General features: G+C 37.7%; 2 protein-coding genes across 2 annotated transcripts; both read right to left on the bottom strand.

Annotated features, from left to right (window-relative positions):
- Positions 1 to 5,103: 5,103 nt before the first annotated feature.
- PUMP1 (plant uncoupling mitochondrial protein 1) lies at positions 5,104 to 8,254 on the bottom strand. Its single transcript, XM_089606943.1, has 9 exons — positions 8,083 to 8,254; positions 7,276 to 7,494; positions 7,114 to 7,192; positions 6,534 to 6,667; positions 6,330 to 6,428; positions 6,128 to 6,232; positions 5,882 to 5,956; positions 5,637 to 5,723; positions 5,104 to 5,403 (listed from the first exon to the last, which is right to left on the bottom strand). The coding sequence occupies exons 1-9, from the start codon at positions 8,164 to 8,166 to the stop codon at positions 5,365 to 5,367; spliced, it is 921 nt and encodes a 306-aa protein (XP_089463069.1). The 5' UTR covers positions 8,167 to 8,254; the 3' UTR covers positions 5,104 to 5,364.
- Positions 8,255 to 12,982: 4,728 nt separating this feature from the next.
- LOC149404361 (neutral ceramidase 2-like) lies at positions 12,983 to 19,376 on the bottom strand. The gene is made up of 10 exons (XM_089606355.1): positions 19,076 to 19,376; positions 18,047 to 18,402; positions 17,333 to 17,541; positions 16,594 to 16,917; positions 16,242 to 16,506; positions 15,874 to 16,144; positions 15,164 to 15,289; positions 14,629 to 14,692; positions 14,275 to 14,432; positions 12,983 to 13,806 (listed from the first exon to the last, which is right to left on the bottom strand). Exons 2-10 carry the CDS (start codon positions 18,397 to 18,399, stop codon positions 13,258 to 13,260), a joined length of 2,319 nt encoding a protein of 772 aa, XP_089462481.1. The 5' UTR covers positions 18,400 to 18,402; positions 19,076 to 19,376; the 3' UTR covers positions 12,983 to 13,257.
- Between the last annotated feature and the right edge of the window lie 4,623 nt (positions 19,377 to 23,999).

Genomic DNA, 23,999 nt, shown 5'->3' with positions numbered 1-23,999 from the left:
CTAAAGATCAATAGCACACCTATGAACGCATGATCTCAAGCGTAGTATGACGATGCAAGAGCATTGAGTTAATCAATGCATGTTGTCAATGAAGTTCTCTGTGCCACGATAGGTGATCAGCCACAAAGTCCTCTGTGCCTTTCTTGTCTTTGACCTCGATGTCGAACTCTTGAAGAAGAATGACTCATCAGATAAGTCGCGGCTTGGCATCCTTCTCGTTCATGAGGTAACGGATCGCAGCGTGGTCGGTGTAGATGACCACCTTGTTGCCGATCACGTATGGGCGGAATTTGTCGAAGGCAAAGATCGCGGCTAACAACTCATTCTCCTTCGTGGTGTAGTTTAATTGGGCATCATTAGTACCATATCCTTACGTTTCCCAAGAACCGCACTCACTTTATGGTCGCTCGCATCGCTCATGATCTCATTGGGAAGGCTCCAATTCGTCACAGTGATGATCAGGGCCATGCTCAACTTTTGCTTGAGGGTGGTGAATGCCTCTAAGCACTCGACGGAGAAAGTGAATTTGACGTCCTTCTCGAGAAACCCACAAAGCGGCTTCATGATTTTGGAGAATTCTTTAATGAAGCGCCAATAGAAGCCCGCGTGACCGAGGAAGCTTCGGACGCCTTTGACAAAGATTGGAGTTGGCAACTTCTAGATGGTGGAGATTTTTGCACAGTCTACCTCTAAGAATTCCTCCAAGACTCAATGGCCAAGAACGATGCCCTCCTTTACCATGAAATGAGACTTCTCCCAGTTGAGACGCATTTCGTCTCTTCACATCTAGCAAGCACACTCGATAGATTCTCAAGACAAAGTTCAAATGAAGGGCCAAAGACAAAAAAAATTATCCATAAAAACCTCAATTGTTTTTTCCACCATGTTGGAGAAGATTTCCATCATGCATTGTTGAAACATGGACGATACGTTGCATAACCTGAAAGGCATTCGTCGGAAGGCGAAGGTGCCATAGGGGCATGTGAAGGTGGTCATCTCTTGATCCTCATGTGCGATGGAGATTTGGTTGTACCCTGAGTAGCCGTCGAGGAAGCAATAGTATTTATGCCCGGCGAGACGGTTGAGCGTTTGGTCGATGAAGGGGAGCGGGAAGTAGTCTTGTCGGGTGGCATTGTTGAGCTTTCGATAATCCATGCAAATTCAGAAATCGGGCACCGTATGGATGGGGATGAGCGCGATGTTGTTGTTATTGACCACCGTCATTTTGCCCTTTTTTGGCACGCATTGCACTGGACTCATCCAAGCACAGTCGGAGATAGGTAAATCACACCGACATCTAGCCACTTAAGAATCTCCTTTTGCACCATCTCCTTCATGGTTGGATTTAGCCATTGTTGATGATGAGTGCGTTTCTTACACACTAATACATTCTCTTTTAACTTGAATCTAGCTCGTTCTTAAGAGTATTTGACGGTTATTGCGAGATTTTCATGCAAATTTCAGGTTTCGGGTCTTTAACCGAGTGTTGGGACGTCATTGGAGATATTTTGAGCTCTAGGGAGTCAAAATGGAGAAAAATGGCACATTCTAGAAAAAGTCAGGGAATCCAAAAATCAAGACTCACCGTGGCCCGGTGAAATTGTGTGTGCCACGGTGAACGCCTACAATAGACCACGGAGAATCACGTTGTGCAACACGGCGCGATGAAGAAGCAGCGTGGGGCGGTGGATTCTTGCACGACACACTGAAGGCAGATCCTGAAGTGTTTATTTCCCCTTTTTGAGCTAATCAGGGCCATTGGATCTCATTTAAAGACCCGGATAGCTCCGAAAATAACCGTTAAGCCTAAAAACACAACTTTTTTGCTTTCCTTTTATTTTTGTTAGAGTGTTTGGCTATTATTTAGAGCTTTTGGAGAGAGAAAAATTGTTTCGACGCCTCCAATGAGACTTTGAAACTCCAATTCACTTGTTCTTCTTCGTTCTTCCTATTTTTTTATTGTTAGTTGATTTTAAATATTGTTGAACATCGTTTAGTTAGTATGGATCCTGGTTTCCTTTCTTTGTTCCTCTTAATGCTTTCAATAATTATGCTTTATTTGATTATTATCATGAATACCATTAGAGTCTAGGTTTCTTATAGGGTTGCGATGTAGCCGGGATCGATAATGGTTGGGGGGTTCGCAGGGGTTAGATAACTATTGTTTGCTTCATTATTATGGATTGCTTGATATGAATTATTCTTAATTCTTTATAGTGCTCGATCACTATTAGAGTTGTTATATAGGATTGTTTAGCTACTTGAGAGAGATTAGATAATCGTGCTTTTGGTCATGTCTTCATAGGATATCCTAGGTTAGTAGAAAATCTAGGCAATTTATATAATTGTTGGAACTCTTGCCGTATTGCGTGTAGTTTTTTTATAGGATTAGAGGCCGAGCGGATAATAATCCGTCAGTTACATAGGTTTGCTAGAACACTCGAGATAGGCTAGAGAATAATTTTGATAGAGTGAGATTAGCATCCATAGAAGTATATTTTGTTGCTCGAACTCTGAACCCTCGACCTAGTTAGTTCCGGTGAAGTCGTGACCCCTAGTTTCTCTTAGTTGTAAACTCTTGTTTAATTTTGTTTTTGTTTTATTTAATTTTACAAGTTGTTTCAAAACCTCATCACTTTCACTTGAAATAAATTTGTATTCAAGTTAGAGTAAATCGTTAAAATTGCTAATCCTTGTGGGATCGATACTCACAGTTTTTGCACACTATATTACTTGGGCAACACGTGCGTTTGTGTGTGATATTATTCGCAACATGTGAAGCTCCACCGAGGGTTGGTGGTCGTCCGCCATGAGAATGCGGTGGGCGCAATAAGAGGGGTTGCATTCCTTGATGTCAGAGAGTGTTCAGCCAATCGCCTCTTTGTGTTGCGCAACATCTCAAGTAACCTTTATTCTTCCGCCTTGTTGAGGTAATTTGAGATGATCACCGAGAGAGTGAAGTTGGTGCCAAGTGTGGCGTATCAGAAGTGGGCCGGTAACTCTTTGAGTTCGAGAGTGGGGGAATTTTGGATGGACAGCAAAATTCGGGCTTGGCTCCCCCCCCCCCCCCCCCCCCCCCCCCCCCAAACTTCTCGAAGTACGTCCTCCGATTAGGCTCGAATGCGTTCATGTATTTCACATGACCTAAGGCTTCACATCCAACAAACACATTAGTGAAATCAAATGAGTTAAAAAGGCATACCTCGAGCGGGTCCTCGGATCGGTTAGAGAAGTCAGAGATGACGGAAGTGCATAGATCGATCCAAAACACGTCATCGCTTGCTTTTGGGTACTTATCGTGTTGAAGACGTTAAAGATGACCTCCTCGTCTTGCACTTGCCGCTTTAACTCTCCTTTATGAACGTCAATTAGTGCCCCTCCCATGGTAAGGAATGGCCACCCCAAGATGATCGGGATGTCTCGATCCTCCTCCATGTCAAGTACCAGGAAGTCGACGAGAAAAATGAATTTGTCGACTTTGATGAGAAGGTCCTCGATCACTCCCCGTAGATGCTTGATGGACCTGTCTGCCATTTGTAGAGTCACCCTTGTCGGATTGACCTCTCCGATGCCGAGTTTCTGGAAGATGGAGTACGACATCGCTCTCAAAGAAGTCTCTCCGATCGCACAAAGCACAGTGAAGCTCCCCAGATCCTTCTTCTTTTGGGGCAGCTTTCGTTGGATAATAGCACTACACTCCTCGGACAGGGAGATAGTAGTACAATCCTCGATCTTGCGCTTATGAGTGAGGATGTCTTTCAGGAACTTGGAGTAGCTCGGCATTTGTGCAATAGCAATAGCGAATGGGGATGTTGATGTGGAGTTGCTTGAACACCTCGAGGAATTTGCCGAACTGCTTTTCGAGCTTTCCATTCTTGAGCCATTGAGGAAACGGCACCTTCGGAGTAGACTCAGAGGACGGTGGTGGTGGTGTCACTGTCGATGAAGATGGCTCATCTATCCCCTCATTCTACTTCTACATGAAAAGCTCGTACTTTATATGTTCTAATTCTGATTCACGAAATCAAGCATTGCTTTGTGTGGACTTGCCTTCAAATTGGATGTTCCTTGACGCTCGTCGTTTGGCTTGTGTAATGAAGAAATGAATGGTTTTGTTTTTCCAATCCATTTTGTTTACGTCTTTTATGATTGAAAAAGCAAGTATCTGAAGTTTGTATTTCTTTTTTTATGACCAACTATTTGACTTGGCATTTTACTTGATTGCCTTTGGCGCCTTAGGTTAGTGTGTCTGGTCTGATTTTTTCTTGTTTATAAGATTTCCTTTAAAGATTTCATAAATTTAAGACAATTTGGTAGCTCTTATCTCTCTATATGGTTGCCTTTGGCGCCTCACGGTTGTGTGTCTAGTCTGATTTTTTTCTTATTCATAAGATTTCATAAATTTAAAAAAAATTGGGCTCTTGTCTCTCTGTGGTAGCATTATCGTTTCATCTCTAAATATGTGTTTTTGTATGTGCTCATTAAAAGGCTTTTACTAGATTGTTGAAGTTCATGCACACCCTCGGCTTCGTCCTCCTTCTACACCACTATCACACAAATTCGCTCAAGAACCGTATAGAAGTGACGATGAAATAGTCTGAGGATGAGGAGTGATTTCATCATCACTTTCATACGGCTGTTAGAGATCTCGATGCCCAGTTGCTACAGCATTATCTGCATGGACAAGGATTTTGACAAAGTGGCTGAGTTTCTACAGTTAGAAAGGTTGTCAATGGGCTGCCATGTTTCGTTCTTCATCAAGTTCTTTAACTTCTTTGGTCCCCTTAGAGTCTGATCGTTTAAACACTTATCAGTTTCTTTGATTTTTAGATACTCTCAAGGTGATGAGCGATTCTGTAAGCCTACCTCAGTTGGGAGGCTCTCCTTGTTCACCTAGTATATAATATATACTAGGTGAACAAGGAGAGCCTCCCAACTGAGGTATACTATATATACATATATAATTATATATATATACATATATATATATATATGATATATATATATATATATATGTATATATATATAATTATATATGTGAAGCTTATAGGCATATCAACATTTAACGAGAAGGCAACCAAAAACAATCTATGGTATCAAGTGTTGTAAGAAATATCATCATGTAATCTCATTTGCATGCCAAATTTATTTTTTTTAAACCAATAAGGAAAAATATAATGATCCCCAAAAATGAATGGCAATTAGTTTCAAGCTTTAGCAAGTTCAATGACTTGGTCTATTTCCCTCTTGAGCAGAACGAGGGGAAAAGGGGCAACTTTTATTTTCTCAAACGAAAACTCTATAATTCTGTAGGAGATTTGCCTTGCAAAATTCCAATCAGAAGCTAAATACTTTATCAAGAGGTTAAGAAGATGACTCTACGCTTCTTACGAACTTCTTAGCCTGTTGTCAAAACAGAAACGAAACGAATAAGTAACCAAATGTTGAAACAAAAGAACTTTTTAGTGTTGCCACACCGAGAGTTAATACATTCTATGCTACATGTGGCTGTAAGAGTTACATTTCTCTCTTAGCAAATTGTGTTGTTATTTTTAGGCACGTAAATGGTATTCGATAAGCAACTGTCAAGTTTTTAAGAGATTTGAGAAACCATAGAGACAAATTCCAAATCATACCTGTTCGAGCGTTAGAAACATAATCACATTCCAGGATCCAAGTCGTCCAAAATTTGGTATGAACCCCTTATAAAAGGCCAAAGGACCCTGCAAATAGATTAGAAGATGTTAGTATTAGAATGTAACAAATCCTTAGGCTTCCTTCATTACTCGATCTTTATTATCAAACAACAAAATAAATAATTCATTTCTTCGAGTATAGAGTCGCCAAAAAACAGCTACAAGAAAGAAAAGGAAAATCTTACATCATTTTTCAGGGTTTTGACGAAGCAATCAAGTGTGTTTTTGTATGCAGAATCACCCATCATTCTAGACTTTACCTGAAAGGAAAAGGAAAAAAATGCACACAAACAGAAGTTACGAAACAATAACTAAAGGGTGTTTATAAAACCCTTATGTTTAATAATAGTTTGGAAGTTTATATGAGACCGATGACTACTAAAAACACAGCGGAAAGAAGAAAAATACTTTATGCGAAGTAGATGCATTACCACATCAACTGGCGATCCTACACAGACAGCAACGAAACCCGCCCCCAGACCGGAAAGAAGATGAGTAAAAACATTATCTGAAAACCCTGGAATTTTCAGAATTGTCTGCACATAGAAATATAATTCAGAAGCAGTTTATAAAATATAATTAAAAGAAAAATATATATTTAATAAAATAAAGTTCAAGCTTCCTCAAGTATACCTGCTTCACTTGATCATAGCTAGCTAGCTCCGCAGCATTTATAATAGCGTTTCTTGCAACGTTGGGTCCAAGACCAGTCCAAAGTTTCCCGACTCCTTCCTGAGTGAAGGTAAGAAGAGCGAGATGTTAAAAACTAAAATTTGAATAAATATGTCACCTCATCTTTAATTCCATAAAGAAATTTAAGCTCCCATTGCACACAACCTGTCTGATGATGGTGGAATACGCATTCAGTGCTCCTGTGTAGCGCCTTGGCACCCCAGCGGCAAGCTTTCCTTCAGCTTGAAGCCTAACTTTCACGAGATCAGTCGGGTTCGCAACTGCTATCGCAAGACCGCCTGTGTAGAAGACAATTAACCATGTCACAGAAACGATAAGTAAGAGCGTCATACTCAGATACAATATTTTATCACTTTTATTTTAATAACTGCGGTGTCTGGGTTAAACCCGACTAACATCCACAAAGCCGAGTGACCCCAATTGTTGCGTCCAAGATTTTATCACATAATTTTATCGAGTATGAACATCAAATTCATTTTTTTGGGCCGGGTTTTATTCAATATGGTGTGCTCATATCTTGCTATTTCAAAGTCGATTGCAATAAGTTGTCCATTTATTGTTAAATCAACCATATTTTATACTAAAATTTAAAAATATATCCCTTGTTCGATTTTTGTTGACTTATTTAATGCAACATTTGATTAAAACTAATGAGATATGTATTATATGTTCCCAGATAATTTTCATCTTTCATAATCTGAAAGGAAAGACGGAGATGACGAACCTGTTGTTAGTGCAGCAAGTATCTTTTTGGATAAAGGAACATCTCCAACAAAGTCACTTCCTACATAGAACGTCTTGACCTATTATACATGTATGCAATCAGATATCAGCAACACAAAGATCGCACAAAGTTCATAGTTAGGATTGAATCGGAATCACATACAGGCTCATATAATCCGATTCTTAAGCCCCCGAAAAGGCACTGGCGATGAAGTCCGGGTACAATGCCTTTCCACAACGCTGCAACACCTTCTTCCCTGGCAATAGTACCTACCGTTCCAAGCATGCCCTTGTATTTTGGCAACGATGATACATCGCCAGCAACAGCTTTCTTTTGTAACTGAAGCCTAACTTTGGCCGTGTCCAAAGGGATGGTACAAAGCTGCATAAGATTCAATTCAACTACACGTTATTAATCATATGATTTAGTATGCAAAATCTGGTAGACAAAAAAGGTAATCGAAACTATGTTCAGATTTTACAAATATTTATAAACCCCAAATGGGCAGCTCAAGTACCCTTTAGAACGAACTAGAAACAAAAGCACACAAAGAAAAATGCATTTACATCCCTTGACTTTGTTTCTCCTTTGTTGCCGTTCAATGATGATTACCAACGAATCGAATCATGTTATTTATTTTAGCTGAGAAAATTCGCCAACAAATTGATGTATTTTAGAACCACTTTCACGATGATACGATCCCAACAAGGCAGCAAAATATATATATATATATATATATATATATATATATATATATATATATATATAGACACACACACAAAAGAATCGCTCGTATCGTTACTCGAAAATAATCTCTGAAGCAGATCTTTAAACTTTAAATCTCACACCATAGATACCAATTTGTTTTCTTCCCTAAACTCTTCATGTGAGCACTCAAATGCGATATAAGAAACATGAAGAACCATGATCGCACAATTGTGTTTGGACAATGACGACACTGATTATTACCTCTGCGAAACTTGCGGCGAAAGCGCTACTGGCAAAAGTTCCGGCAAATGAAATGTCGGATTTACCCTTTTGATCGGCCACCATTTTCAGGATGAAAGAGAGAACTTCTTCTTCTCTGGCTTCAATAGAACTCTGAGATAGCTTCCGAAATGTAGTTTTAAAGACAATGAACCATATTATATTACCAAAATAAAAATAGAATATAATGGTTTAAAAAAAAAGTGGCGAAATTGCATTTTAACTACGGACAATTAGGCAAGTAGGTCCCTCAATTCACCCCTCCTTTAGACAATTTAGTAACTAAATAGTGGGTTTTTTTTTTTTTTTTTAAAAAGACAAAGTTTCATTTTATCAAAAAAAACAACTCATATATAAGAAGTAAATTAAATTAATTATTTTAATTAATTTAATCTATTTAAGTCTGAGCGAAATAAATTGAATTAACTGCATTGGTTAATTTAGTTTATTTCAGCTTGATGAACTATTTTTTAATAAAATAATTTTTTTTCTAAGAACTTAAAAGAAGCTAGAGGATGGCTATTTGCAATAAATTGTTCTTTAAAAATAATTAAAGTTTTATTTTATTACGAAAATAGTCCATCAAGTCGAATTAAAATAAATTAAGAAAAAACTATATCAATTAATCGAATAGTTACCTTCCATTAAAATTATAGCCAAATTATTTAAAAAAAAATTAAATAAATAACCCAACATATGCTTAGTTTTGACTACTTTCTTAATTTTGTAAATAGTTGAATGGGTTGATATAGATAACTGCATTGGTTGGTATAACTGCAATAACTCTCAAGATGCATTATCTTCGCTTTGCTTCGATACCTATACGTTAAACAGACAGCTGTAGTGATCCTACGGCCTTGTCTAGAAATTTAACGTAAGAGGTTTGAATGGGCTACATGCCTAACTCCACCTTAAATTAAATGTTTTAGTTAAGAAAAAATGGCATGAACTAGCCAATTCAAACTAGGGTTGGCTTTTGCAAAATAGTCATAGTTTCATTAGGTTAGGCAAAATAGCCACCTCCCCAATAGGAAGAAAAAACGATAATCCACAGAACGAAATCTGAGATCCGAATGCCTCTCTCTCTGTGCTCAAACCGTCTCCATATTTTTCCAAGAGCTCTTCTCAGGACTGCAACTTCGGACTCATCACTCCGGAAGAAGAACGCCGGCACCGCCGCCGGAGGCAAAGTCCGACGAACCTTTCCAGCGAGGAAGCCCTCCTCGTCGCCGTAGCGTGACGGAGAGTCCCGAATCTCCGTCGATCTCATCGCCTTCGCCGTCGTGACGGAGAGTCCGACGGGAGGTAAGATCTGTGCGATTGCGGTGACTGGAAGGAGGTCTGAGAAGAAGGAGATCAGAGAAGGTCGATGATTAAATTTTAAGACTGAATAAAATCCCTGGATTAAATCAATCCTGCCTGGATTAAATTTAATCCAGAAATCCTGTCTGAATTAAATTTAATCCTGCCTGGATTAATCGCAGTTTGGCTATTTTGCTTATACTTGATAAACTTTGGCTATTTTGCAAATCTTTAAGTTCTATTTGGCCATTTAGCCGCTTGACCCTTTAGTTAATTTAATTTACTTTAGTCTATTGGGCTATTTTTTTTAATAAAATAAAATTTTGGCTAAATCTTATAAAAAAAAATGGCGTTGAACATTTGTAGCCAAAACTAAACTATAAAATTGGGATGTAGCCAACGTTTGCAAATTTTTAAAATAGCCAACAGATTAGGTGGCACTTGAATAAGTCATCCAAATTTTCTATTTTGTTCTTCTAGCCGTTTTTTTCCATATAGTTTTTTTTTTCTTATCAAAACTTCAAAAATCCATATCTTCCTCATATGAACACGAAATTGAGTGATTCAAAATCCTACGGATTCGTAGCGAGAAGAACTTCAAAAACATACCCATTGTGTTGGATGAAAAATCATGTCTACTACTATAGAATTCCGCCGGAGTTCACAATTGGTACATTAATTGTCAATTTTTTAAATTATGTTTGACTTAGATATTCTTATATTAAGCATGATGTAATTAACAAAAATAATTAAAAAATTTGACAATTAACTTACCAATGGTATTGTCGAATTTTTAAATTATGTTTGACTTAGATATTCTTATATTAAGCATGTTGTAATTAACAAAAAAATGTAAATAATTTAAAAATTCGACGATTAATGTACCAATGGTGGACTCCAACGGAATTCTATAATAGTAGACATGATTTTCCATCCAACACAATGGGTCTATTTTTGAAGCTCTTCTCGCTACGAATCCGTAGGATTTGGAGTCACTCAATTTCGAGTTCATATGATGATGATATGGATTTTTTATGTTTTGATTAGAAAAAAAAAATTATATGAAAGAAAAAGTGACAAATCACTGTATGAATCAAAAAATCGCTGGAAGAACAAAATAGAAAATTTGGCTGGCTTATTCAAGTGTCACTTCATCTGTTTGACTATCTTCCTAAAAGTTTTCAAACGTCGATTATATACCAAACGTGATATTTAGAATGGTCTAGTAGTAAATTACAAATTTCTATAAAAAAAAAAAATAAAAAAAAAAAACTAGGAGATTGATTAGTTGCAATAAACTTTTTTTTTTTTTTTCATTTTCTCGTTTCATGTTTCTGTTTATGATTGTTATAATAGTTTATTAAAGACTTTTTTGTTTACTAAAAATGATAAATGGTACTTTATAACTATTGTGTGCTTATAATGATTTGTAATAGTTTTAAGCACTCATTTATTACGAATGCTTACCCATATATAAATGTAATTGAAAATAATGCATACGTATAAAGTGTTTATAATAGTTTGTAATGATTATTATTGGCTTAACACAACCCGAAAAAATATAAATGAACCAGAGAATTGGTTAATCATAATAGAAGATTATAACCAAATACATATGCAATATATGAAACAACATGACTAAAAAAAATGAAAGATCATTCTTAATGAATTCTCTCTTCTTAAATTTTGCATGGCTGAAACAATTGTAGTTCAATTTAAAAACAGTTCATTAACAATTATTATTTTTCTAGTTTTCTACAATAAGCACTACTAATTTAATATATTGCATTCAACAAAGTGATAAATAATTTTTACTCTGTCTAGAACATTCACTAATCATATTCAATATCTTTGTGAGATATCTACGATGAACTATAAAGTCCAAATTCTCCATATATCATAACCAAGCACCATGAGCTCTCTTAACAGTCATAAAAAAATGTGAATATTATGTTTTAACAAATTGAAAAAAATATTATACAAATAAATATTTTGCATTTCAAATGTTGTAAGTTGTTTCAGGACACATTATATTTAATCATAAATACAAACTTAAATGAATTTGAATGAATATTTCATTTTGTTGATTTGAATTTAGTTTTGCATACAATTGTCTTACAAAGATGTTACTATAATAAGTACGTTACATTATCTACATCTACTTGTGGACAACAAACTGATGGAGCTGGAAGAGAAAGAGGTCTCAGGATTCACTCAATACGCAAACCCAAAACCCAAACACATGGGATTTTGGGGTTATGTGTGCGCTTCCGGCCAGAAGGGGTCACCGAACGGGGTCGAGGGCCAGCAAGATATTTGGATAGTGATGGTTGCTCCAACTCCGACAATCTTAGATGAATTCAAAACCCTAGATTATGAGTTTGGGATATGCAATGGAGGGTTGGGCAGTGGAGGTCCGCGAGCGGAATGAGTTGCCGAGGGATGACGAGTGTTGGAACTCGATAGCTCGTGCTAGTGAGAGAGGGGACAAGAATGCAAAGTGGAGCAGAGGGTTTAGTAGCAGCGCATGGGACAGTAACATAAGGTGCGTAGCGGATTCAATGCCTATGAGAGTTTTAATGGTGGTGTTTCGTTCAACACTTACAACAGTTACAATAGGAACAATTGTGATAGGGAGGACTAACGTGATAGGAGAGACGGCAACCGCTATCCTTGATAAGTTTGGGCTTGAGGCCAAGTTTTAAGAGGAGGTGAATAATGCTACGTATTTAGTTATCTATAGTTATTAATTTGAGAAATTATGGATTTTCAATTACGGAATCGTGATTTAAAATTATGCAATTAAGTTTTTGAACTAAGCATATTTATTATCCTAAATTTAGATTAATTAATTAATTAGATAATAACTATTTTTGTATAGTTTAAGGATACTTGTGTACAACACTAAAAAGTAATCGTGTAATTCTAGTTTGGAAGATTTGAAGTAGTTTAGAATTGAGTCATAGCTCGTGTAATTCTAGTTTGTACAACACTAAATATATATAACCCATACTTTTTTTAAAAAAATAGTCAAAGTTTTATTTTTTTTTTAAGAAATAATCTGCAGTAAATTAATTAACTAAAGAGTAAATTAAATTTGAAATTTTAAGTTAATTTAATTTACTTTTTAATTAACTAATTTACTACGGGTCTGGTGTGTTTATTCTTTTAATAAATTAAAATTTTAGCTAAATTATTTTAAAAAAAAAACCTACTGAATCGAGTAACAAAGTTTTCATATATATATATATATATGCGCGCGCGTATAGTCGAGTCATATGACATATCGCTGCGAGAGAAGATATAACTTGGGAGTAAGAATCATGTTGGGAAAAGTGAAGATGACAAGAGTAGTCTCATCGGTAGAAGAATAGAATTGGGACTCCAAATGGCCCACTAGCCTATGGCAGTACGTAGGCTGAATTGGATTATGATGGGTGATCAATGCTCCACGAATAAATGCTCTTATATTATTCCATTCTCTTTTTCTTCATCCAACAATAACAGAAAGAATGGCGAGGCTTGGAAACATTTGTAATCTGATGCGCCGAAGCTGCCGCTAGACACTTCCTTTGAATGGTTGCGAATGTATTCGAATTACGTAGCAAGTTGTTCATTTGTAGTACGATTTGACCAAACTACAAATCAATAATAATTTTGAATGAAATGTCAGCTTGAGAGCAACAATTGACAAGCCAAGTATTAATCAAACAAAAGTGGACGAACAAGATCAAATCTAGTTGCAAAACGTATTGCCGGAATACATTATCAACTGAACTATTCCATATTCTTTTCTAAACCACCCCTAATTACAAATTTCTACAAATAATTAGCTTAGAGAAGTATACGCGCGTTTCAAGCGACCACAAAAGCACTAGAAGAGCCAGTAAAGTGGGTGATAGAACCCAGGAGCGACTTGGCAGCGCCGAAATGAGTGATCCTATACACCCCCGGGGGTGTGTTCTCCGGGACCCGCCACTCTATCTTGGCGAGGCTCTGAGGGCTAAGCCTCTGGGGCCTCGACCATTTGAACCTGAGGCAGAAATCGTCGTCGTCGTAGGCCGGGACCCACGTGTCTGGGCCGTCGAGAAACTCAACGAGCGCAAACGTGCCCTCGGTCATGAGGTCGTTCCTCGGGCAGGCCGACCAGAACGTGGCCGAGACCATGTCACCGCCTCTGAATGTGGAGTTTTTGGGAACGTCGGTTTTGGTGTCTCCGAAGGTCACGCCGGGCGGGGTTGAGTCCACGACCACCGGGGTCAGCAGGCTGATCTGTTTCTCCAGCAGGTTCGGAGGCTGTGGGCCCCGTTCAGTGGTCTGCTCGGTGACCAGACCCAACGCGAGCCTTTTGAACTCTTGGATGTACGCCTCCAGTGTGTGTGGCCCAAAAAGAGTAGAGGCTCCCTGGAATTTATTTATTTTTTTAATTTTTTTTTTTAAGGATGCTGTTTTAGAATTGGTTTATAGCATGAATAATGACTATTCTCTCAGTTGCATTTTGGCACTTCAACTAATTTAATAGAAAAAATACCCGTACACTATTGATTTTGCAGCAGTTTTAATCCGATTTATGATGTTATTACATTTTTTTTTTTTTTTTTTTTTACAGTTATAACCTATTACACGTTTTAAATATATTTTGAGTAGTTTAGGTGTTATGTAACATTCTACTAAAAAATTTAATAGCATTAAGAGTAGGACCATAATTGCAAAATATTAGCAATAGTTCAAAGGTGTTTGTTACCTATTAATTAGTTAAGTGACCAAAATGCAACTTGAAGAATAATATAAGCCTATATATACAAACAAACCATTTAGAATTTGAGCAGGAGTAATTGTAGGTAAGTTCAAAGAATAGTTGATGATACAGACCTCATATCTCTGGATCTCGTACTCCTCGAAAGTAGTTACGTACTGAGAATATGTGTTTGTTAGCCCGGCTATGACTATTTGGAGGTTTCCGTTGCCTCCAGAAGAAAGTGCTGTTCTCACAGCATCTCGGAGTCGCCTACCAGCCATGGTTGTAAACTCTGAAGGAATGATAATAGTAATGATGAGAAGAGTAAGCTGAAATAAACTCGAGAGAGAGTCCACATAAGAAGATACGATTAAGAACTCCAAAACTGAGACTTAATGTTCTGCAAACGTATTTTGCAAAAAACCAGCCGTAGAGAATTCCAGAGTGAACTCTGATGATGAGAAGTGCACAGCAGATTTGTTTTATACCTGCAGGTACACTGAGAATGACTAGTTGCCCTATCTGCAGAATTTGAACTGGAACTATCGACGGCTGCAAAATTAGCATGAAATTTTTAGTGTCGACACATAAACTTGCTTAAATTTTGCAACGAAATGCTAGCAACGCGTAATTTCTAGATGAGAAAAGTAAACACAATATTACAGAGCTCAAATTACTAAGGCTCCATTAGGAAAATAGCCAATTTAAACGTTTGACATTGTTAAATAGCCAACGTTTGGTAAATCTTAGGTAAATAGTCACTTTTAGACGTAAATATTAAGTAAATAGCCACTTTCATATACCAAACGTTGGTTATTTACTTAAGATTTACGTTTGAATGTGGCTATTTACCTAAGATTTACCAAACGTTGGCTATTTAGCAATGTCAAACATTTAAGTTGGCTATTTAGCAATGTCAAACATTTAAGTTGGCTATTTAGCAATGTCAAACGTTTAAGTTGGCTATTTTCCTAATTTTCTGAATTACTAATGCTTGTCCGATTCAAATAAATAGATACTCACAGCCCAGTCATATGGCACTTTCATCTCCCCAGTATCAAGGACGATGGGTTTTGGTTGCTGACATTTGATCTGCTCTGGACTCGGCTCTCTAATCGCATTCCTCACCAGTCTCCAAAATGCGTTGCCCTAAATAATCACAACGAAGAAGAATTAGAAAAGCTCGAGGTGGTTTTACACAACATTCAATAATTGGTTTTCATTTAGGATACATTATAAAACTAACTACAGACCTTGAACCTAAAATCATATCCGCAGAGTGAATATGAGATACAAGCATTTGCAATGTTCATTGTATATACATTATAAGACTTACGAGGCTGACCCTTGATAAGAGTTGTGAGTCAATCCCCTATGAACCATTTATCCTAACAAAACCACAGTATCAACACAAGAGCTACTTCCACTTATTCCGTCATTGCTGATTCTACACTGACGCCAAATTGAGAGAATACAAATCGGTCTTACAAACCAACGCTAATAACTGCACACACTCTAATCCACACCTTATCGCGCAATTCAATGTAGATAAGAATTATGGTGAACTAATGCCATACAACATAGACGAGGGATTAGGCTCTGATAGAACCTTGCGGTGCGGAGAGAATTACTCTCCTCGGTTGTAATAGCCCATGTAACTCGAAATATCTCAATTACATATAAAAATAAAGATGGTTTGATGATGATGCAATGAAATTCTTTGTTTTGTTTACCCGGTTATCTCCCTGTTTGAAATCGAAAGCTCCAGGTCCATCAGTAGTTCCTGCTGCGAATGCAAATCCCAATGCAGCGGGGCAAGTTTGAACTACCTTCTCGCCCCCACCCTCTTGAGGAACCGAGACCTTTAGTTTGGTAAAGTCTATGTAGGCGTGACGGGATCTAATCTTCCCCGTTAGCTTCTCCGTTGCCTTGTCAAACAGTTCCACAGCTTTTCTGAATTGTCGCTCCCCAATTATCCGAGTACTCTCGAATTCATCCGGATAGCTGCAAAGCAAAGATGAAGACACCAATCGTATGAAAATTTCCTTTTGGTATATCAATTGCATATTCGAACAAAACATCTTTCGTAAGTGTACTATACCCTGGTCCGCGGCCATAGCACAGTTCATTCTTTCCGTTGCAGGTACTCTGATTGAAATCACACGGAAGTCCGGTATCTGTGCAGAATGCACCGAGAACGTTGGGGCTTACGTCGCCGCAGTTAGATTGACAAAACGCAGACACAAATTGGGGTCGGCCAGGCTTGCTTAAAGAACTCCTGACTCTTTTTGCGAGGCTCGAAAACCTTGTCGCAGGCTGTCCTCGCAAAGACTTAAAGGACAAAGCAAGTTTCAACAGCTCATTTGCTGTATAAAAAAACAAACATGATTACCACAGGTTCTGTGTTTGAAACTCGTGACTTTTGCATAATACAAGGCGAAGTGTGTACTTACGATCTCCCTTGGAATTCATAGCTAAGCCCGAGACTCTTCGTGGGACACTTTTGGCCTTTGACAAGCCCTTCTTTTCAAACCAGTCCTCCATAAACCTGGCTGCTGCACCTTTGTTGTCGCCGCTTATCAAAGAGTTTGTGCGACTCATAGAAGTCCCGTGAGTCGCAAACCAGTTGAAGCTACCTATGGGACCCCAATCATTGTCGACAAACTTAATCAGCGTCATTTCTTTATCCACGTCGTACTTGTATCTGTTCCTTTCGCTTGCCGGGTTGTTCAAATACGCGCTGGGGCTACGGCTCACACCACCATCTAAGAGCTCTCCTGCAACACCATAACAAAAGATTGAAGCCAATTATATGCATTGAATATAAAAATGGTCTTCTTCAATAGACCAAAATAAATTTCACCCAAGAGGCCTAGCTTGAATAGCGATTTGCATGGTTTGTTTTCATCCTTCAGGGACTCAATCATTTTATACTTGAGTAAAAGATTGTAGGGTTTGGCAGTGGATGAATAAATAAAAATAGACCAAAATAAGATTTGGCTTAACTCACTAGCATAGACATAAATCATAAATCTTAGAGACAAATGCTTATAAATAAAATTCAAGCAGGGAAAAAAAATATCAAGCATGGGAAGGAACGTTAGTCTTTAGCTTATATGTTATATCCAATAGTCACTTCCTTAAGAAAATTGGTGTTTGGATTTTTAAGGAATGTGCCTTATTTTACGTTACCTTTGCTCATAAGGATCGAGCCCGGTCGAAGATTCTCATGAGCTTGAACAATGCTTTTCTCAATTCCATCAACGATGACATCAAACGACTCTCGCACAAATCCGAGGGACGTCACAATGTACACAACGAATTGTAGATAACCTCCGGGGCCAGCGTGAGTATGAATCCCACTGATTGCAACATTCTGTTCTGTATACAAATCTCCATACCTAGCAGTTATAGAAGAAGTAAGGACTCAGAAAAAAATGTGATTGCAGAAATAATTAAGCAAGTTAACCTTGGTCAACGTTAGTATTTTGGCTTTGGAATAACGCACAGTCGATGTAACTTATCATACTTTAAATTAAATTACATGAAATGTCACACAAGACATGGTATATGAAGACGGGCTTGTATTAATGGAAATATAAGAAAATGCAATACAAATCGCAAGGCTTTCAAGAGGTCTGCTCTATCCGAAGATATTACTATTTTTCTCTTCTTCTCGTCTGCATCAATCCTATCTATCCAAAGATATTATTACTATTATAATAATTGTTATTATTATGATTCTTGTTTCTATTAGTATCGCTATTATAAAACCCACTCTTTAACTAACTACTAATTGTTACAATATACTCTAACAGCGTGTTGGAGATCGTTTTCACGTCAAGAAAAGTGCATTGTTGTACGGTTCAAAAGATAACTACCGAGGAAATGTGGCTGACTCTTTACCTCGCTTTTAACCTCTCGAGAACTTTGATCGTGACAATCTGGGAGGCCATGCAGGCATCGAGATTCACAAAGACCACCCGATTACCGTTCGGCTCGGCGGCGATGAACGTGCGGGCCCGCAGCCTGAAGTGGACCCCGGACGCGATCTGGTCCAGATTTGCATACCCCATCATGTTCACATCCGCGGCCGGGCCTGTAATGTCGTAGCTTCCGAGACCGATGGAGTAAGAGGAAGCCATGGAAGCCCCTCTCGCATTGCGTACTGATAGTGAGAACATCACAAGAACCGCGAGCCAAAGGCTACTCTGTGCCAAACGTGTGGGACTGTGATGGTGAAGAAACTTCATTTTCATTTCCTGAAAAAAAGGCAACTGAAACTATTCAGTTCTCTCCAACCGTACTGTCTTCATGAGAAAAAAAGAGCCCCAAAACTTAGGATCTCTAGGAATTCCAAAATAGACAGTTAGAGAAACCCAAAAAAAAAAAAAAAGCAAATTTGATTCTTAGTGACCCCAACTTGGAGTTCATTTAGGGAGGGTCTAACACGTCAGTTGAAAAAAAAAAAAAAAAAAAAAAAAACCCGGCGATGTCTGATACCTTATGCAATGCCATCACATTGTACCAGTAATTCCTGAACTTTTATTTAATGCAAATAAAAAATGAAAAATACCACCAACATTGTCACTTCTTGAATACGAGGGCTTTGGAAACCATACGATTTCTTAACCGCCCAATAAGCTCACAGTAATTAATGATAAATTGGAATTATGTAGGACGAATGAAATGAAAGACCTCGAACAAGAAATAAATAAAATGGACAGCACAAATTGAATTTTTTTTTCTTTCTTCATTTTAGATCAATGAGTAACATTGTGGTGGGAAAAACTAGAAATAAATTCGAAATGACATGCTAGAGCTCATTCCGACTCTGAATAAACATTTATTTATTTATACACGGCTGAAACATGAAATGCAATCCTGACATTTCATTAGTCAAACGAATAAAGGTGATTTAGAAAGTTAGAGTACCTTATTAAGTCAGAGAGACTGAGACAGAAGAAGGCCAAAGAGAGAATGGAGAAGAACGAGTGAGAGAAAGTAAATTCCCTGGTTCGGAGTTCAGACATATATAAGCCGAGGAGAGAGAAGGTAACAAGACAGAGAATGAGAGAGACAAAGTGTGTATACATGTGGAAATAACAAAGATATCTTCTTGTAGTGTAGTGTGAAAAAGGGAATCAACTTTCTTGACAATATGTGAATAAGATCATTGACTGTACGCATGTACGACTGAGTGTGAAGCCGTTGAGAAGACGCCAGCAATTGCCTTGGCAACTTTTGATTGCAACCAACTACTATCTATATAATATTGAAGTCCTTCAAAATACAAACAAAAAAACTATTATATATTGAATGATGAAGCGTGAGAAGGAAAATGATGGGCATTGGTATTATATAATGGTTAATCTCGTAGGTCATTATAAATGAGAGTCCACTTAAGAAGCTTAAGCTCGAGAGTGGACTTAGATTAGGACACATTATCTCATTACCTTTTTTTTTATTATAAATGCATCGAATGTCTTGAGCAGACTCTTGGTTAGAGAACAAGACCATGATAGCTATTAATAGGGTGGTGAAAAAAAACCGGTAAAACCGTAAACCGGATCGGATTGTTGGTTTTTAGACGTTGGTCCGATTTTAAACTGTTTAAAATTTCACCGGTCCGATCCGGTCCGGTTTGAACTTTTAAACGGTCCGGTCCGATCTAAAAATTTTAAATCGCGGTTTAGACCGGACCGGACCGGTTAGTATTTAAATAAAAAAATTATTAAAAAAATATGTCTAAATCGGTCCGGTCTAAAACGGTCCAAAACGGTCCAAAAAAGAACTGGACCGAATATTATGTAAGAAAATATAAATAAAAAACAGGTTAAAATAAAACGGTCCGGTTTAAAACAATTTAAAATGGTATAACGATCCAAAACAATCCGATAAAAAACGGTCTAAACGGTTTAACACGGTTTAAACCGGACCGGACCATTTTAACCGGTTTGGTCCGGTCCGGTTTTTTTTTCTTATTTGGTCCAGTCCGGTTTAATTTTTTTAAAACCATTTAAACCGGTTCGGTTTGATTTTTTGACCGGTTTTAAACCGGACCGGACCGTGCACACCCCTAGTCATTAATGCCGTTTACTCGAGGTACACGTGGCAATATAAAAGGTGGACTCGAGATGCATAGTGGGATTTTCACTACTACAAAAACAGCTTTTAGAAGCGACAAAAATCATAATGCTCACGATTCTCAAGAACCTTAGGAAGGGAGACAGAGGTGGCAATGGCTATCGTCAGTCGGGATCATCTGTTCGACATAAAGTCAATTTTCGTTGTCCTTCACATGAGATAGATGAGAAAGTAAGCTGCGAGGATGCAGTGGAATTTCTCAAGCGTACGTTCTGACGCTCAACATTAGTTCGGGGAGCTAAGTGAGGTATGAGGTCTCATCTTATCTCTAGATTGTTTAGAGAGAAAGTCAAGAGTGAGAGAGAGAATTTTGGCATACATTTGACTTGGTGAAAAATGACTTACCTTTAAATGATATATGAGGGGATATTTATAGGGCCTTAGAGGCTTTGGGCAAACTTGGAGGACGAGATCTCCCCAAGGATAATGCGGATAAGGCAGGAGCCCTCCCGATCGTTGGGCGAGGGTGGGATCTCGCCCAAGCGTGAGGCATGGCGTGGGCACAGGCGCATGGTGAGGCATGCATCTTGAGCATGAATCCAACGAACAAAAAACTCGCTATGTTATCCCAAACTCTATGAATGATTCTATGTAAATAAAAATTTATCCGTTTCCTTTTCAGAGTTCTAGCAATCAAACATTCCAACGAATCCAGTTCTCACAAATATAAATGCTCAATACCCAAGTATGCTTACAAACTTGATTTTGACTAAGTGTTTTATCGTCTCAAACCTTCTATACGGGGTTCTTCGCACCTGGATATCCCAAACTCTATGAGTGATTCTATGTAAATAAAAATTTATCCGTTTCCTTTTCAGAGTTCTAGCAATTAAACATTCCAACGAATCCAGTTCTCACAAATATAAATGCTCAATACCCAAGTAGGCTTACAAACTTGATTTTGACTAATTGCTTTATGTTTCTTATAAATATACTATTATAGTAAGAGTTCATGGGGGGTTCTTATAAATATAAATTTATCCAAGATATGAATGTAACAAAACTAGCGGGATATTATATTTTCAATTGGAGCATGAGCGTCTATACAATTAGGGCTTGAATCCGATATTGTTTAGCAAGCTCATCTACTCAATCGAGCTCTATCAAATTTGCTTTGCAACACAAAAGATGAATGCTCATGGTTAATATCCTAAAAAAACAGATTCATGATATCTTTAAGCATGAATTTTTAGGCACCACACTAGCATTCTTCTTGTTGTTTTCGAGCTTGATCAAATATATAGGACAATGCCTTTTTCAATTACCATCAGTGTTGCAGTGGTAAAATTTACCAATGCTATCACACTTCTTTTCTTTTCCTTTTCAATTCCTCTTGAATTTTCTCATTTCCTTCTTGGCGGGAGCTTTCCCCGTTGAAGTACTCAGATGTGCTTTAGATGACTTAACACCAGAATACCATTTCTTCTTGGTTTTAGGAGAAGAACCTTTGTCAGCATAGTGAGTTTCCCATGTCGAGAAATAGATTTGAAAGTCTGTAATTCATTTAACAGCTAAGACAGTTCATAACTCAACTTATTCATGGTATAGTTGGATATGAACTGTATGAAATCACTTGGTAGAGATTTCAGTATAATTCTCACTTGAGTAATCTCATCCAACTGTACCCCATGGAGTTCAGCTTCGGTATAGTAGTTAATCATTTTCATGACATGATCCCTTACCGGAGTCCTCTCCATCATCCTAGTGCTAGTGCACTTACGGGGGAGTTCTATGCGGGCTTGCTCGCTTTGCATCCCAAATATTTCTTGCAGTGAGTTAAGGATCTCCACAGCAGTCTCATTCACTTCCATCTTGGTTACGCATCAGATTTGCTCGCGATCATATAAGCCATGGCCTTGTTATTGGCCATGACCCACTTGTCATAATCCTCTCTTAAGTTTCCAGAGGCATTTGTACCAGGAAAGGGAGGTCTATCTTCAATGAGGATAAAACGGATTCTTTCACTCACCAACACAATATTCAAGTTCGACTTTCATTTAGGAAAGTTTTCACTAGTGAGAACGTCTTTCGACAACATGGCCATAATAGGGTTTGACATAATTACTGAATAAATAAAGAACTATATTAGCAAATTGAAAGGAAACAATTATCGAAAAGATTGAGGAAATAAAAGCATAATGCACACAAGCACGTGATAAAATGCTAATGTTAAAAGAACCCAATTTTTTTTTTTCTTCCTCAAAAAAAAAAAAAAACCCAATTTTTATGTTCTTTTGTAATTCGACCAATAGTCAGCCCATGCCTTCCTATTAAGGACATAACTTCAGTGAGCAATATTCCTAACATTGAGTTTGCCAGTGGAGAGCTCGTGATTCTCGAGATCCCTTATTTCTAGCACCAAAATGTTAAGCCTTTTTTGGATCTAACATTTGTCGACGCGTGATATTCTTGGAATAGTCACGTGTCTAGTGTTGGATGGGCTCAAAATCACTATTCAAGATTTCAAAGGGCTCAAGGAAGATTAGGACAAGACCCAAGGCATCCGAGAGTTTCAGAAGAGTCTTTGAATCGTGTTTTGGGAGGAGAAATCACTCTTCAAGATGCCAAAGGGCTCGAGGAAGGTTAGGACAAGGTCTAACGCGTCCAAGAGCTTCAGAGGATCTTGAATCGTGAAGTAGGTCGATGAGATTTCCCTCTTACTAAATGAAGAGCATGAGAATCGATTTCTCAAGCTCTTGTACACTTTTAGAGAGGGAAATATATTTGGCTTGGTTAGCCTTGATTTTTGAGAGAGTAAATATTTTCCCTTCCAATCTAGAGAGAATGGAAGTGATTCTCTATTTGTGTTTTCATTGTGTGAATGGAGTGATTTTTCTATTGTTTTTTTTTTATCTCAAATGTGTTTGTGAGACAAATCTAGAGAGAGAAGTGAGAGAGAATTTTGACATGAGTTTGCCTAGGTTTTTCTTTTTTTATTGGAGAGAGGTGGTGATGAAAATGGTGTATTTATAGAGTTTTTGAAGTTGTGTTAAAGGTTTTGGAATTATTTGTGGAGCCCATCCGACTTAGAGCAACTCCAATAGAAGTTGCTCATGCTTATGTGGAGCTTAGGTAGAACGCAACTTAAGTTGCTCATTCATTGTTGGCAACTTAAAATGCCATAATCATTATGGCAATGATGTTTATATATAATACTAATGCTCACTATTAATTTTATATATAAATGATATAAAGTTGATATAAAATAAATAAAAAAGAAATAATATGTATTTAAATAATAGTATAGTTGGCGATTTTTATAGATGCTTACATTGAATTATTTTATCTAAAATTTTTTTATTAATAATATAAAAATAATGTTTGATAATATATATTATTTATGATGATGTGTCATGGGTGCACGTCACTTATCTGTTAGTATTTGGGTTGCTCTTAGGCTCAAAAAATGGTGAAGAAAGGCACTTGGGCGGGTAAAATCCACCTGGGCGGAGGACTATTTGGCAAAGAATGGTGTGATTTAAGTGGGAAGGAAATCCACTTGGGCGGGAGTGTGGAGGCCACGCGCGTGGAGCTTGGAGCGCGCGTGAAGACCTGCAAGAGGGTGTAAGCCAGCTGACAGGTGGCTTTGTGGGCTTTTGTATTGTGGGCTCCATTTTCTTGGGTTTGGGAAAATTCTTATCTAACAATATGATATTATGTATTTTACTTCTGCTTATTGTGGATAACTATCACGCGAAGGAACAACTAAAAT

This window comes from Urtica dioica, chromosome 2 (genome assembly GCF_054948205.1).
Source record: "Urtica dioica subsp. dioica isolate 48M chromosome 2, U.dioica_male_clone48M_v1_H2, whole genome shotgun sequence".
Lineage (NCBI taxonomy): Eukaryota > Viridiplantae > Streptophyta > Magnoliopsida > Rosales > Urticaceae > Urtica > Urtica dioica.
Note: the sequence above shows the minus strand (reverse complement) of the source record. Positions and strands in the feature narration are given on the sequence as shown.